The sequence below is a fragment of the Saccostrea echinata genome, unplaced genomic scaffold (genome assembly GCF_033153115.1).
Source record: "Saccostrea echinata isolate AGI-Se365-2 ecotype Australia unplaced genomic scaffold, CSIRO_AGI_Sech_v1 ptg000030l, whole genome shotgun sequence".
In the NCBI taxonomy this organism is placed as follows: Eukaryota; Metazoa; Mollusca; class Bivalvia; order Ostreida; family Ostreidae; genus Saccostrea; species Saccostrea echinata.
In genome coordinates, this window is record NW_026889779.1 from 28,581,528 (window position 1) to 28,598,064 (window position 16,537).

Below are 16,537 nucleotides of genomic sequence, written 5' to 3' on the forward strand. Positions count from 1 at the left end.
TTTGATGTGTCTATTCAAAATGAAATAAGACTGTGTTTGTTCCCGTAATTTATTTGAATAAAAAATATTGAAGGAAAAACTTTAAAAATTGATTTATGTGTAAGACGTATTTACAGTGCAAAAAGGTCAAACTAAATGGTCTGTAGCGCCAAAAGAAGCGCATTGACCCCCATTTTTTGTTTTGATTTTTAATTAAACTATGTGTGTAAATTCTAAAAATATACTTGATAAAAAATTCTCATTACTTTTGATGGCAAGATCCAACCTAGTATAGTGGGTCTTTGCTCCATGTTTTTTGATAACCAAAAATGTATATTTTTACGCAAACTTTGAGGATAGACTTTCAAAAAAATGGATCGAAGACCCACTTATATCAAAAAGTTGTGTTATAGTATGAGAAAATGATCCTTTTTGTCCTCTTTATTGTTTTCCGCCTTGTTTGTCGCCCTGTAGGCACTTACACTTAATTCTCTCGCCTTGTCCACCCATCTTCTTTCCAGTAGTAAACCTATATACATCATATGTTATCTAATCAAGGTCATAGAAACCTTTTGTTTGAAGTTATCGATATCGAGGAGAATTTGACTATAAAAAAAGCAGGCGCGGATCCAGGATTTTTTTCCGGGTGGCGGGGGGGGGGGGGGGTTCCACCTCAGTCCAAAAAAAAAATTCCAACCAAAAAATTTCTTGACAAGCAAAAAACGTAAAATGCATTTCCCAAACGTGAAAAACACCTATTTTGATGTGGTGATGGTGGGTCCACGCTTTCTTTGGGAATGGGGGGAGGGGGTGGCAAAACTGTATTTATTTCCTTCATTATAAACTTTTAATAACTCTGCAAATTCCCCTCTAGATCCGCGCATGAAAAGCATACTAGTATTCCTTTTTGAAAAGATGAATTTTGTGTATATTTGCTTTAAAATCATATTTATTGAATTTTATTTTCTGTGGTCGAATTTTAGATAAATCACATCCAGAAAAGAGGTCTTTATTTGGAGCACACGCTACAGTACAACTGTTGTTCATCTTTGTAAGGAGGACACGGTAAACTCCCACACTTAGCTCTTACGTAGTAAAACAACTTTCCATCTTCACTAGTGCTACTATGATCCAATACCTCTGGATGCCGATCTAAACACACAAACTGTGAGGCTGCTGAATGGATTGTGAGGCCACTGGCTAAAAACCCCGAGTACTCCGTCTTCCACCCGCTGTAGCAATGTTCTCTACTAGCCAGCATGACAACACTAGTACTGCGTAAACTTCTACATACGGCACAAGGAACATCGTCATCAAAGATACCAGAAACAAAATTGCGCTCATACTCTGAACCATACATATAGCTGCCTGAGGACAGAGTATTGTGGAAAGTAGGGTCACGTGGTAGACAGACATACTCCGCCGCTCCTCCTGTCTGGTCATACGGCGATCCTCCTGCATAGCCTGATAAAGACTTATTTTTACATGTGTGCTAATATAAAAATATACAATAGAAAGAAAGTACTTCATAGTCGATTTATCTTCTAATGATTTTTGCGAATATAAACCTTATGAAAATATGAAAAGTAGAATGCTTCTCACCCCAATACACTAGTTCTGAGTCAGCGTCTGGACAGCTCTTTCTTCCCCACTTTACATAAGTAGCACCACCGATGGCTGGAATAAAAGAATAATCACCCATTGCTTTGAAGGATTGTTTAATAATTTTCTGATACTGTTTAAATAAATTATAACTTGTTATAGTCTTTAAGGCGTTAAGAGTAACCTGATTGTCAAGGCTAATTTTTCTAACCTTGGCAAGTTATTCTTAACTGTGTAAAACTTGAGAGCCTTCACGTAAACCACTTGAGCAAAGGAACAATGTCCTATATATAGTTGATTTCACTCTACATAAGCACAATTTCATTAAAAAAAAAAGAAACAAACAAATCAAAAAGACCTTGAAAAGAAAATTTAAATCTAGTTAATTTACTCATCTGTGTATGTTCGTCATTGCATTCCTTTTATGGTCCCATTGGCAAGATCTTAAACAAGGTTGAATCTACACAAACATGTGAAACTTTAATAAATTTTTCCTCTGTATCCTTTTGAGTTGAGATTTTATGAAATTGAATTATTCATATTGAAAGCTCTGGATCCTATTTATACATGTAGTCCAATCTACAGCCATAATTATAATACAGGTTGTCGGGGGGCTTTACATGGTAACATTAGACACCAATATCGAACGTGTCAAGAACGAAAAATTGGACGTTATAAGGTCAGTGGAAATCTGTGATATTTTCAGACAAAACACAAGTATTTATTGGTTAAACGATATATATATATATATATATATATATATATATATATATATATATATATATATATATATATATATATATATATATATATATATATATATATATATATATATATATATATATATAAAACTCTTTTACACATACAGGTCTAAATACAGAAGGCTATGCAAACATGAAGAAAAATCATACAAACAAAAAATTTGTCATGAAATTAACAACAATCTTGATACCAATCCCAAAACATTTTGGAAAATGTTGCACAAACTAGATAAAATGCAGAATATGCATAACAACTCTCCTGATCTTCCCTGTGATATATTTTATCAGTATTTCAAAACACTGAATACTGCGAATAGCAATCAGAATGGTTTCCACAAATTCATTGCAGAACAGTTTAATGTTTTAAAACAGAAACTAGAGAATGATGTTAGTCCCCCTATTACAACTCAAGAAATAATGAATGCCATAAAAAATCTAAAACAAGGTAAAAGTACATCCATGGATCTTATTTCAAATGAAATGTTAAAAAATGGAGGTAGTGTATTACTGAAGCCACTACAAAAACTGTTCAACTTTATTTTGAACTCAGGGCAATTTCCTACTTTATGGAATGAAAGTATTCTGGTACTCTTACATAAATCTGGTAACAAACTTGATCCTTGTAATTACAGAGGTATATCCATTACATCAAACCTAGGAAAACTTTTCAATAGGATTATTCATTTCAGATTGCTAGATTTTATCAAGGATGCATCACTAATTAGTGAAAATCAAATTGGTTTCAAAGAAAAAAGCAGAACATCAGATCATATTTTTACAATTAAGACTGTAACAGATTATTATAAAAACAAAAAGCAAAAGGTTTATGCAGCTTTTATCGATCTCCGTAAAGCATTTGACACTATATGGAGGGTTGGACTTTATTATAAACTTTTGAAATCCAATATACACACCAATATGTTCAATATTATATTTTCTATGTATGAGAATACAAAAACCAAGATAAAGTTTGCTAATGGTCTCAGTAAATCATTCACATCTGAATGTGGTGTTAAGCAAGGTGATATCTTAAGCCCATCTCTCTTAAACATTTTTATTAATGGTATTGTTGATGAACTTAAAACAGGCAATTGTGATCCTGTTCAAATTGGTGAAATCTCTGTAAATTGTCTATTATATGCTGATGATATTGTTTTATTATCTGAAAGTAAAACTGGGTTACAGAATTGTTTGAACATTCTTGAAACATATTGTTCTAATTGGAAACTACTGGTCAATGTTGAGAAGTCTAAAGTCCTTATTTTTAACTCAAATGGTAAATTTTGCATCAATGAGTTTACATATAATGGAAGTGTTCTTCAAACAGTATCAAAATTTTGTTATCTTGGATTAACCTTGAAATGTAATGGAAATCTGAACTTAGCTATGTCAGTACTTATGGAAAAGGCCAGAAAAGCCTATTTTAAGATTAAGAAAACCATTGGTTTGGATAATCCATGTAAACTTTTGGAAAAACTCTTTGACTCAATTATAACACCAGTTCTTCTTTATTGCTGTGAGATCTGGGGTATTTATAATAACATTGGTGAAAATTCTATAATTGAAAAATTTCACATGAAGTTTATTAAGGAAATTTTAGGAGTACATTGTAAAACTACTAATGCTCCCTGCAGAGCAGATTTAGGTAGACATCCCCTGTGGACAAGAATACATTTTTCAAGTATAAAATTTTGGAACCATCTTATTACTTCCAAGAATACTTTAGTATTTAAAATCTATAAAGCAACAGTCAAAACAAACTCATGGAACTAAAAATATTTTTTCAATTTTCAATAAGTTAGGATTTTCATTCATTACCAAAAAAGAAAATTCAATAAAATCACTTCTGAGAAACATAAAACTAAGAATATCAGATCAATGCTTACAAGAGGAATATGCAAAGATTCATAATTCATCAAAACTAAAATTTTATCAAGTTGTTTTTAATAATTTCAAACGCTGTGGATACACTGATATATTAAAAAAGAAAACAGAGAGATCAATTATTAGCAGGTTGAGACTAAGTGCACATAACCTTGCCATAGAAAAAGGGAGACATTTGTCTATACCCACAGATAAAAGATTTTGTAATATTTGCAACACAGGGGAGATTGAAGATGAATTTCATTTTCTATTCAGCTGCCATAAATACAATAATCATAGGTTAACTTTTGAAAGGAACTTGATGAATTTTTTTCAAGGAAAAATATCAAATATGTCTTATACTCAAAAAGTTAAGCTTTGCTTTAATAGCCATTGTCCAGAAATACTGAAAATAACACACTCACTTATTAAAAAATGTCTTGCATCTAGAAATGATTGCATTACATAATTATTATACAAATGATGTGTGATTTATAATTATGTATAGCCTCACATTCTATACTAAAATATTGTGTATTTATGTATGAACAATCGATGATTCTTATAATGTGTTGTGCCTTTGCCAATTATTGTAATTGTGTTTGTGCCAATAAATATTTGTATTTGTATTTGTATATATATATATATATATATATATATATATATATATATATATATATATATATATATATATATATATATATATATATATATATAAGGCCATGATGAGAAGTGGTAATTAACACGTACGTAAAGCACCAATATATACAAAGTTATTTGGATCCGCGCCCAACTTCATATAAGCAATTATGTGTGGCGTGTACAATCATTATTACACTGTGATAGATATCTTATAAAAAGAATCTTCTGCGCACATTTTAAATCCCGTGAGAGTGTTCAGATCTAACCCCCACCCCACCCCGCTCTAGATCAGTGCATGCTCTTAAACCTTTTTCCCTTATGACACAAGTTCTCTGAATTTGATTTCCAAATCTATTTCTGTTTTCTAATCATGTGCGATAGGAAGAACCTTCAGGTAAACATATGAAAATAATCTTTTATATTCATAATGGCGATCTTAACTCTGAAAATAGAATGATTTATTCTAATGTGTTCAAAAAAAAAAAAAAAAAATCATTTAACACTTTTTTCCCTCTCGAATATTTTTTTTTTATTGTTGTGAGTTTTGAAGCAAACAAACTTTGAACTAAGCTTAATTATAACACACCTTTAGAATTGTTGGCCCTCAAAGTCTCCACTTCCTTCGTCAAGGACTGAATTTTAGATTCCATTTCCAGTAGCCTGTTTTCAAGGAATTGTGGGTCATTTATCAGTAAGCGTTTCTGTTTCTTGGAAATTGTGCAAAATGGAAGGGTGAACATAACAGTAAAGAAAATAAAAATTTGTGACATACTGTACAGTATTTCTCTCTATGCAGTTCCCAAGATTGAGTCGTTTCCTTTATCTTATCTATCTAAAGTACATCAAGTATTAATGACTATCAATGAAGAGACTATTATATATAAAAAGGACAAATCTTAAGAGGATAGTAAAAATCGCAGTCTTTCAATATAGTGCAAACTGAGATAGAAAAAAATTGAAATAAAATAACAAATTGATGTAATTTGACTCTTATTGTCTGAAAATAAGGTCAAGATCTTGTAAATGAGATTAGATTAACTTATTTGGTGCTAGATCCATTTTGGCGTTAAATCTATGATCCATTGTTTACGGCTATATATATAATGAAGCATTATCATGGAATTCTATTTGAAATCTTGTCAAAATATATCCTGATATCTATATTCAATTTGATATTGTTTAAAGAAGAGGCCAAAAACACTTAAATTACCATTTTCTGAGAGAATGTAGGCAATCTGGACAAAGAACAAGTCTCAATAAAGCTTATCTGTGGTCCCCGGTTACTCGTCAAATTTCGAACATTTATTAAAATTTTTAAAAGTTAAATTTTATTATTAACTAATGTCTTTATTATTTGAATCATCATCCAAAAATGTCAAACAATAGATATAGGCAGCATACGAAGCTGCGCGTTGATGGTAGGGTCCTTTGATTTTCATGAATATCAAAAGAAATCAGCGACAGGTACACACTTCAAAGCTTTCGTAAACACCGAGCACAGGTTTGTTCAGAGTCGAGTTTGAAATATAATGTGTATATCATATGTGTAGATGTTTAGTGAAAATATCTTTGTTGAACAACCCTGTGCTCTGTGTTTTCTAATTAAAAGTATTAAGATTTTGAATCTCTTGGCTGACTTCATTTACATGCGATTAACCTCTTTATGACCTGTTTAGAATCATAGCAAGCCACGTGGATTTGTATCGTTACGGGTAAATGCCCACAGTAAACGTGCTAGTTCTCAGTTGAAACGTACTCAGTTTTATATCGATCAGCAAGGACTTGCTTGGTTCATCTTGATATATAGCTTTTATTGCCAAAGTTTTGTAAATATAGAAAATTGTATTTGTAGTTCATTGTGAATCTTGAACATATAATTCGTCTTTGAAAGAAAAACATCATACCTATTCTTTTTATAGTATCTAATCTAAATGTCTCCGCCCATTTCCATGTAATAGAGAAACCGTAGTCTGATCGGGGGAAAATGTTCCGGCATTTTTTAGTGCGATAGGTGTTAAAAATAGGCTTGTACTTTTTGATATGTTTATTATAATTATTCATTATAAATACACAATGTTTTAATTAGAAATAATTCGTTTTACACAATGAAAACAATCAAAATACCGTATGCTAATATTTAACCGGTAAACCAAGGGTGTAAAAAGGGACCACACTACTATACTTAAGTAGAATACTCCTTTCTTTTGTCTCATATGAGAAAAAAAAAACCAACATTCATAACTGGGTTTCTTCATTTCTCATTGAAATCAAAATGACAGTTTATCATGGTTTATCAAGCGTTGTTATGTTCCACTTTTTTATTTGTATTGTATAATAGCATATTTCTACCATCACTTGTCAGATGATTATGTCGAATTGTCAGATGTTTATTAATGTCGACTTGACAGATAATTATGTCGACTTGTCATTATTCATGTTTTTAACGTTTAACATGGAGACGTGCCCATGTCCAGTTTGTGCCATCCAGATGACAACATATTTTTTTCTGAAATGTCAACATAATCATCGACATAACTTTCTGGCAAGTCGTCAAAGTTATCTAACAAGTCCTCATAACATTGACATATCAACTCGTCGTCTATGAGAGCGATCACTCCCCACATCGGGGAGCGAATGGAAGATCTAATTTTAATTAGATTGGTCTTGTACATTTTATTGATACATGTATATGATTCTTTAGTGTTACCACTTCCATTTACAGGTTTTGGATTGGAAATACGAAACTAACGCCAAAAATTACTCATCCGGGATTTCCTCAGAAAAACGGGATGGGTTCATGGGATGAGATGTAGCTTGAAAGGAAGGTAGTTGAGTCAACATCTCTTGCTGTTCAGTGTTGGACTGCATTTGTGTGGTAGCGGAGCGCATTATCCAGTTACCAAGGGCCTGTAAGTTGTTGCGGATCTGGTGAAATAGTGAAAAATAGGCTAAATTTGGGCTCCATATGAACTTCGAACCTCTGACTTTCGTTCTTGGCTAATGAAAACATGCTTGGCAAATGCTTCCGCTGTAGGCCGTCTGGCGAGGATCCAAGAATTTCACCTCTAACCGTACCCCGCCATACGAATGCCCCCGTCAGTCCCTCTTAATCATTATCTCGTGTTCCGAAAACCAACAAAGTAGAAAGTTTTATTTGTTTTATTCCTAAAAGCTTCAGATTTCTTAAGGGATTAAAACATGTTATTGCTTCATGTATAGAGGATTTAAATTTTCAAATACACATTTTACATCCAGGACCATTAACTGAGAACAGACTTAAGTCAAAATTTTGATTTTGAATATCTTGACTTTTATTTAACGTTTGTATATTTGTAGAAAGTTTAAGTTTTTTGTGTCATTATTAAATATCAAAAGTTATACTGATTTTTAAGAAATAATGTATCATTTTTAAACATCTATCAGGATATAAATACGGGTTGGTCACGAGATCAAATTCCATAAAGCCCTGGTAAATTTGATCTCGTACCAACCCGTATTTATATCCCGATAGATGTTTAAAAATGATACATTATTACTTATATTTACATTTATGACTTATTCATATTTTATATTTTCCTGATTATAAGTTTTTAAACGTGTGAAATGTTTTATTTTTCAAACTCAACGGCACGTATTTGATCCATTGATTGCGCGTCAACCCTTTATGACGTCACTGAGAAATTATGTCGAACGTTTATGACGCGAGGAACCCGTGTTTATACGGATATAGATACGTGTTGCTTTTAATAGTGTTATATAAAAGAAAACATTTGCGAATGTAAATATTAAAGGATAACTGCACTTAACGCTGGGTTTTGGGTCTTTTCCCGACGCTTCCGTTGCTTTTAAATCTTAACCTTATTTCACTTTGGCATATTTACTCAAGAATTCTGTCAATTTGGCATCAAATTTAAATGTTAAAATGATTTTAGACTGTGATACAATTAAATAATTATATGTTTTTTGTCCCTACTGCTTTCCATATATAGAGAATTTACACTCACCTGCCGTTGATTAAACATTCGGTATTCATGAGAGGTGGAGCTAACATTGTAAGAATGGCTCTAAATTTAGACTAGATAAATAACAATGGCATGTATAAAAATACGAGATTACTCTTTCCCTTCTCCCCCTTTATTCTGTATGGCACAAGTACACAAAGGTTTCAACAATAAGAGCACATGCTACCTTGCAAGTCACGTGACGGACTTTAGTATCCACAGTTACCCGAGATAAGAAATCACGTGGTAAATTATAATATTTAAGAGCCATTCTCTGTAATGACTTTAACTTTTATATAGGAGCTGTGGCACGCATAGTCTCAGAATTTATCCAAACTCTCTATGATAAAAGTCTTTGATAACGTAAACTCAAATCAGGCAAAAATTGGTTGCTACGTGTCATGGTTACCATAGCAACATGTCCTAAAGTTTGAAAAATGGCATTTTTCCACATGTTCAGAGTCCCACAGTTAATGTTTGCAGCAAAGCAAACAAGTGGCAATGACTGTTTCTGAAAGTTGAAGGCCTGATGTCTTAAATGCATGATAAACATGTTTGGTAAATCAACTATTACATACGTTACTATGGAAACAAAGTATTCAAAAGTAATAATTTTGTTCATTTAATTTTATAAAGTCATACACTTAAAAATAAAAGTAATTATAGGTTGAAATGCAAGCATATAATAGACAAGAAATCCTTGTAACATATACCAAGGACGAAATATGATATTTCTTATAGGTTGGCAATGGTTGCCATGGTTTTAATACCACAATGGGATTTTAAACTTACTCTCTTCGTGTTTTAATCTTATCCTATCTTTTTAAAAAGCATATTTCTATATAACTGATGATCAATTTTTAAAGGCGTTGGTGTGACCCTAATTTTTACATTTCAAAAAATTCAAATTCAATTCTTTAAATAGAGCGTTGCTATGGAAATTAGCCGGAAAAATATGCATAAAAATCTTAAAAAATATTCTGTTTCCTTGGATACGTACCCTTGTATGTAGATTCCCAAAACTTTTATGTTTGATATAAATGAACAACTAGCTTGACTTTCAATTTTGACTACCACCCAATCTCTAACTGAATGCAAAAAGCTTGCACATAGGATTTAATATTGATATAAAATTAACAAAATCGAGCATTTTCCCTTCTTGGTAACCATAGCAACAGTGTTGTATTTTTCAACAAACTTTATCAATATATGATATTCAACTTTAGTTCTACCTGATAAATACTATTCAAGGTGAGTCAAATAATATGTTTCTTGATTAAAAGGTAAGTAAATTCCTAAAGCAGCAAAAAAATATCACTTTAAACAACTGGTACGTTGTTTCCATGGTTACACTGCAAAGTAACAATTAATCCCAATTTTTCTTAGGTTGTCGGTGTTGCAAGGTCCTAAGGATGTATATGTGCCAGTCATGAATTTTATTGTTTTTCCTCAAGATAGTAGCATTAACCCAATCTTAGCAACAGATTTTGCATGGATACACTGTGTAACCATGGCAACCATACAAAGTTATTTTTAGAATAATATTGCCAATACCTAATTACTTAAGGTCAAATATTTTTATTGTTTTTCTTTGGTTGTTGATGAGTTTGATCATGTAACATCTATCATTAGTGAATATTGAGCGTTTTTCAGCATTTTTCAGCATCTAAAATGTATTCCAAATGTACCCATGGTTACCACTTACTTAGAGATAAATTCTTAATAGTTTCTTTATAGCATAAGTGGCGACAAGGTGTCAAGTTTTTGTGAGAATAGTTTGTTTGTTTTCCTTACTCTTTATTAAGGCTTAATAAAGATCCAAAGTAGCTGAAAATCTCAATTTTTTCAATTTTTCTGACTGTTACCATGGCAACCAAGACAAATAGCAACGAAATTTTATTTGATATATGTTTCTGGTGTCAAGTTGTAATAATGGGCAAAGTTTCATCAAAATCGGTGACCATGCGTGGCAAAGAAGTTTAAGTGGTTACAGAGAATCGCTATTTTAAAACATGCCAAAACCCTTGCTTACAACAGAGAGAGCAAATGTAAGAAAAAGCAGTTTTTTCTCTTTTAAACCATGAGCGCATGTTTGTCTATTAATCTCCTTTTGACACAGCTTTATTTATGCAAATATACAACTACTGTTGAACGGAGAACAATAGACAAACATGCGCTGACTATGTATGAAGTCTGTGAAAAAGTGGGCGTACTAATTATCGTTCGGAGATTCAAGAAAGTGTGACGACCCCCGCATATGAAAACAGCTTCGCACTTCGTAAATACATACTTTTATTAAATGCAATAACGTAAAGTTGTAGATTTGATGATGACCATTCCTGCAATTAAAAGAATGATGTTTGTTTTGAAAGTAATTTTCGCATGTCCTTAAGTGCAGTCATCCGTTTGACTTAATTAAAGTCTGTTCTCAGTTTATGGTGGGGCCTGTTCATTATTTTGGAAAAATACCAGCCAAACCTGTCCTCTGCCACCTCAATATTTACTTGGTTGTGGGATGTGTTAATAATAAAAGTATGTGTACTACAGTTTTGCATTTTGCTTGTGCTAACTTTTAGCACGAAGAACATTCATATAATCACTGCACTTTTATAAAATTCTCTACAATGGGTATCGTAATTTTTCAAGTAAAAATAATTCAAAGTCCTATTTAATAGTTTTTCCGTTAAATTACTTAAAAATTGTACTGATATTTCAACATTATTTGGAGGAAAGTAAGATTTTACAATGTTTAGATTTTTTTCATATGATGGGCAATACTAATTCGTGAATTAATCATTCTCTTCCGAAAAGATTTCAAAAGAAATCGCATTTCTATTATGTATAAAACAGATTTAAGCTTTAAAAATCAATAACCATTTGATTTAAACGCAGTTTAAAATTTCACCACTCTGAAATCAATCAACTATAATTCTTAACTGGCGTTTGGGGAAATTTGATTAAATTAATTATATGAAAAAGATCTTTATTGAGCCGTGATTATTCTAAAAAGAAATGCAAATATCGTTTTACCCATAATTTATGTTTAATGCCTGAATATATCATAATTTCTATAAAATCTTCGATAAAAATTCTATTAGTAGATACAATTAAACAAATTCTTTTTGGACACAGTAATAATACAGGCAGGATTTTTGTGATGTAATATTATACCTTTAAAAATTGTTCCTATATAAATTAATACTAATAAAAGTCTAACATTTCCAATGTTTTACTGAGCGGGCATAAAAAAAATCTATGTTTGACCGCGAAGTGAGATATTGGACCTGTCGATGAGATGTTGGACCGCTTACATCACATAATGGGCGGGGTCAGCTAAATCTCATTTGCATTCATTGGTGTTCGACATACATGTATGTCCAAAAAAAAGATAAAATATATAAATAAAAGGTATAACAAAACATTTATTGACTGTGTTCTTGGTTAACATGCGTTTTGTCGACCCCTCGAACCAAACTGTTTGCCTTCGGCCTAAAGGCCTAAGGCAAACAGTTTGGTTCTTGGGTCCGACAAAACGTATGTTGCCCTCGAACCCAGTCAATAAATGTATATTGTAAAGAATTTATGAGAGAACAATAGTAGTTATACATGTATTGTTTGTATACAATAATAAACAATTCAACAACTGCTATTTACAAATGTAAATTTTTAATTATCTTCCACTGGTTCACTGTTGGGAAATGATATTTTTAATTTGGACGACTGTTGTTTGTTTTTAGATGGCCCACCGATTCTGCGCATTGGTAATCCATCTCGACTAAACAAGGGGAAATAACTGGGTGAATTAGTTGTTCTCTGAAAGCCTGCAATTGGTTCTCCTGCCAATTTCGTCACCGGAGCTGTATTTGTTGGTTTCACAGGGGACTTTTCCTCAGAGGGGAGATCAAACTGTACTCTCAGAGGACTTCGAGAAGTGACAGTCTGTGGTTTCTGTTCTGGGTAGTTACTGCTGCTGAGAACATTTTGACCCTTCATCATGGACTCCCCAAGTGGTCGGGTTCTAGGTGTTCTAGCGAAATTGTCGTAATTAGACATGTCAATAATTTCCTTATCACCCAACACCTTCTCAAACCATTCCTTGTCCACATCTGCACCCGGAAAAGTTGCCGTCTCCACGGTTCCGGTTTTTCTCTCCTTTTTTGCCCTTTCACCCATCATTCGTGCGTCGGATAAATGGTTACCGTTTATAATATCAAGTAGCGACCTCTGAATTGGTTCAGTAGTATGCTGACTAGAATGCCCGTAATTCACGTTTTCAAAACCCTTTGTGGAATTTTCTGATGTCTCACTTGCATCTGAATACGGCGAATCACTTCTGCTGTCAATTATTTTTGGAGAATTGTTCAAATCGTTTGTAGAGAAAGAAACCACCCTAGACTTGCTAAGAGGTTGTTTTAGTACAGGTAATCTAGGCAAGCGAGATTCACTTTTTATTTTACTGAGACTTTTCTCAGACTTTTCTCGGTCGTCCGTTCTTCTAGATTCCTTCACATGATCAGGACTAATACTATTTACGTTGTCTGTTGAAGTAAATCGTATTGCACTGTTTTCTAAATTCTTCTGACTTTTCTGTTTTCCTACAGGAATGATGTCATCACTTCTATTCACCGTTCCTAAGGGTCGTATTTTTCCATTTCTCGTCGGCGATTCAATTCCAACTGGGGAAATCTTCGGAAGAAATGATTCACTTTTCTCATTCTTCGAAGCCAATTCGTGATCCGACTGGCTTCGTCTTTTCTTATTTTTACCTATTCGGAACGGAATATTTGGTAAACTTTTCACTAACGACCTTAAAACACCCCTGTTCTTTTTATGGTAAGACCAGACCTCCTGCCTCTTGTTTTGGCCTGAGTCTCGAGGATTGTCGATCAGGCATGTCCGGATCCTGGCCCAGCTGCGCTCCGGTGGCTCCCTCTCTGTGGCAAACCCGCCGACCTGGAACCGTACAATCGGAGGCAATCTGCTCGTGTTAACACCTTCCATTGTCAATCCAACACGGTATAAGTATTGCACAAACACAGCATGGCCTATACCAAAGATGGATATCAGCGATCTTTAAACGGAAGCGCTGATCCGAGATAACCAACACTGAAACAAGAAAAATAGAGGAATTCATTACTCTTTGACATGTGTTTTACATTTAATGTTTTAGTTAATCAATACTGATATTTCAATAGCAATGACAATAGCATTTGGAATTTTGTTACAAATGCTAAAAGATAAGATTGTACACTAGCTGCTGGTCGAAGGAGGATATTACAATGCGGTAATTACAGTAATTAATGGGTGTTTAGAATGAAAAAAGTAACATTTAGTGCATTATATAAAATGTCAATTGATGCAGCCAGACTGATACAGAGCTAAAATGTCGATATCTTTTGAAATTGCTTGTTGTGTACTTATATAAAGGATGAAAATGAAGTTGGCACTTACACTCGAAAATTTAGTGAAAGTCATGATAATTCTCCTTTTATAAGATTTTGAATTTGTCTGCTTTTAAAGAAAATCTATAAAGTTAGTTTTTCCTATCCATATACCTTCCTCGGCATTGTTTTGTAGAATCGAGCCGTAAATTTAAATTTGTCAACTTTTATTGCAATATTTACGGGGATGGTCTAGTTTTAAAGTATTAAACTTATTCAACAATTTCCAAAGATCAATACAGAACTCGATGTGTTTACGAATGTAAGCGCTTTAACTGAATTTCATCAGTAAACCTTTACAGAGTCATGGATAATAGTTTAAGCAGGCGCTTAATGAGAGATCGATCGAGGCAATGCAGCGGCCATTGATCAATATATCTGGCCCTGTACACTGTACTTGGTCAATCCAGTACATAAAATTCCTATACATCCCTTCTCAGATCCACTCCGTGTCCAATTAATAAAGAGAATCCCCCATACACACATACACATTCAAGAGTTCAGCGAAATGATTGAAATTCCCCCACCCCCCATACATACTTCATCAAATAGTGATTCAGTATTGTTTTATAAATTTATTTATTTATTTTTTAATGTTTTCTAAATATCGTGATAAGCATTCCGTAAGAACAGGGGGCCCCCCTCAATAAATTTGCCGATATATAGAATACTATAGAAAACATAGCCAGTAAATGCTTTTGTCCCCTCTTCAATAACGTCTGATAACATGATGACATTCTTTTTTTTTTTGCTCGTTTGTCAAGGAATTTATAGTAGTGCCCCCAAACTGAAAATGTTTGATTTTGCTCCCCCCTCCCTAACTGATTTTGCTTCCTACGGGCCTGATACGCGTATATTTAAACTTACCTGTAATTTAAATTCCTTGTTAATATGTTGCATCTTTCTATTTCCTTTGGGACACCGTCATTCCAGTTCAAAAGAAAATGACTATCTGCCCATAATTGTTACTGGAAGAGAAATTCATTTTACAACGTTAATCTTTTTAAGATTAATTTTATAATCCTGAGTAGGGGGTCTAAAAATACCACGCTCTCCAAAATAGCTTGTATTTGACATACTTTCCAATACGATTCAATACAAATGTATTGAAGAAGATCAATTCTGGAGTGGTATATTGCTTGTTTACGATTGCTGGTTTTGTGTAGCCACTACAGAGCCAACATAACGAAAGCAATCAAATACCGTCCACAAGATCATGAATCGAAATTTAAAATTGGTAACATAAACTTTGTTGGAGCGTTAATATTATTTCTATTCATGCTCTTCAAAGGCTATAAAGTCAAAGATGTATAACAAACTCTCGTGGAGGCACTTACTTTTCCCTCCATTGTAAAGGAATATTGATAAAAATATTAATTGTGTACAACATGCAGGAATTCAAAAAAGATAATGATTTTGTCGATGTAAGACGTCTTGTAAAGTGTAACTTGATTTTATTTTACAACAAAAATAATACCAAGGCGTAACATATTTCAGTTAATACGCAAACATCGACCCAAAACATGATTACTTGTAACACTGATTTCAAAGAGAGGAAAAAAAAATCATCGACAGTCTGTTTCTTAATGCCCTTCTGACAGCAAGTGTAATTCTTACAATAGAAAACTTTTCATGTACATTGTATTACTTTAAAGTCATGGAATGTTAAGAAACTTTAAAATCTCTTGCTTTTTTAAAATCGATTTTTTCATTCTGTGTGTTAACCTTAAAATGGACATTAAGTAGCACGGTCAATACTTTAAATTACGTTTATTCTTTACTTAATGCTGATGTTTTGTTTTTCTAAAATGTTTTGACGTACCTATCATCAGATAAAAAAAAAAACCTCGATCCCAGGTAATAATATATGCTACCCCAGCATAATTCATTTTTCTTTCTGATATATTTTTTGTTTATTATTAATAAAAGGCTGCTTTAGCACTGAACTTAAATGGACAATTTTTATTGATAGAAAGTATATATCAGAAAAATGCATATTCTTTTCATGTAGATTTTTTTTAATAAAATATCCTGAATTTTTTTCTTTTAAAAATAGCTAACAATTTACATATGACTAAACCCTTCCTACCTTGTATATGACGATTAGCCTTTATACAAACGGTACAAATTCAGATGATATATAAGTATATACGTGTACTTTAATTAACTCAGTTTTCTGCCATTTATATATTATTCATTTGATTTGTCGGAATCACATTCGTTAAATTGGACTATCTGAACAGGAAGG

At 32.8% G+C, this 16,537-nt stretch overlaps 2 protein-coding genes across 2 annotated transcripts in view; both read right to left on the bottom strand.

Annotated features, from left to right (window-relative positions):
- Positions 1-16,537, bottom strand: part of LOC133197641 (cysteine sulfinic acid decarboxylase-like) — a 246,247-nt gene that overhangs the window by 81,053 nt on the left and 148,657 nt on the right. The window lies entirely within an intron of this gene.
- Positions 12,498-15,251, bottom strand: LOC133196666 (uncharacterized). Its single transcript, XM_061332526.1, has 2 exons — positions 15,157-15,251; positions 12,498-13,954 (listed from the first exon to the last, which is right to left on the bottom strand). Exon 2 carries the CDS (start codon positions 13,847-13,849, stop codon positions 12,515-12,517), a length of 1,335 nt encoding a protein of 444 aa, XP_061188510.1. The 5' UTR covers positions 13,850-13,954; positions 15,157-15,251; the 3' UTR covers positions 12,498-12,514.

Bases quoted from the DNA above. Each gene is read 5' to 3' on its own strand.
- LOC133196666 (XM_061332526.1), bottom strand. From the start codon at position 13,849: ATGGAAGGTGTTAACACGAGCAGATTGCCTCCGATTGTACGGTTCCAG.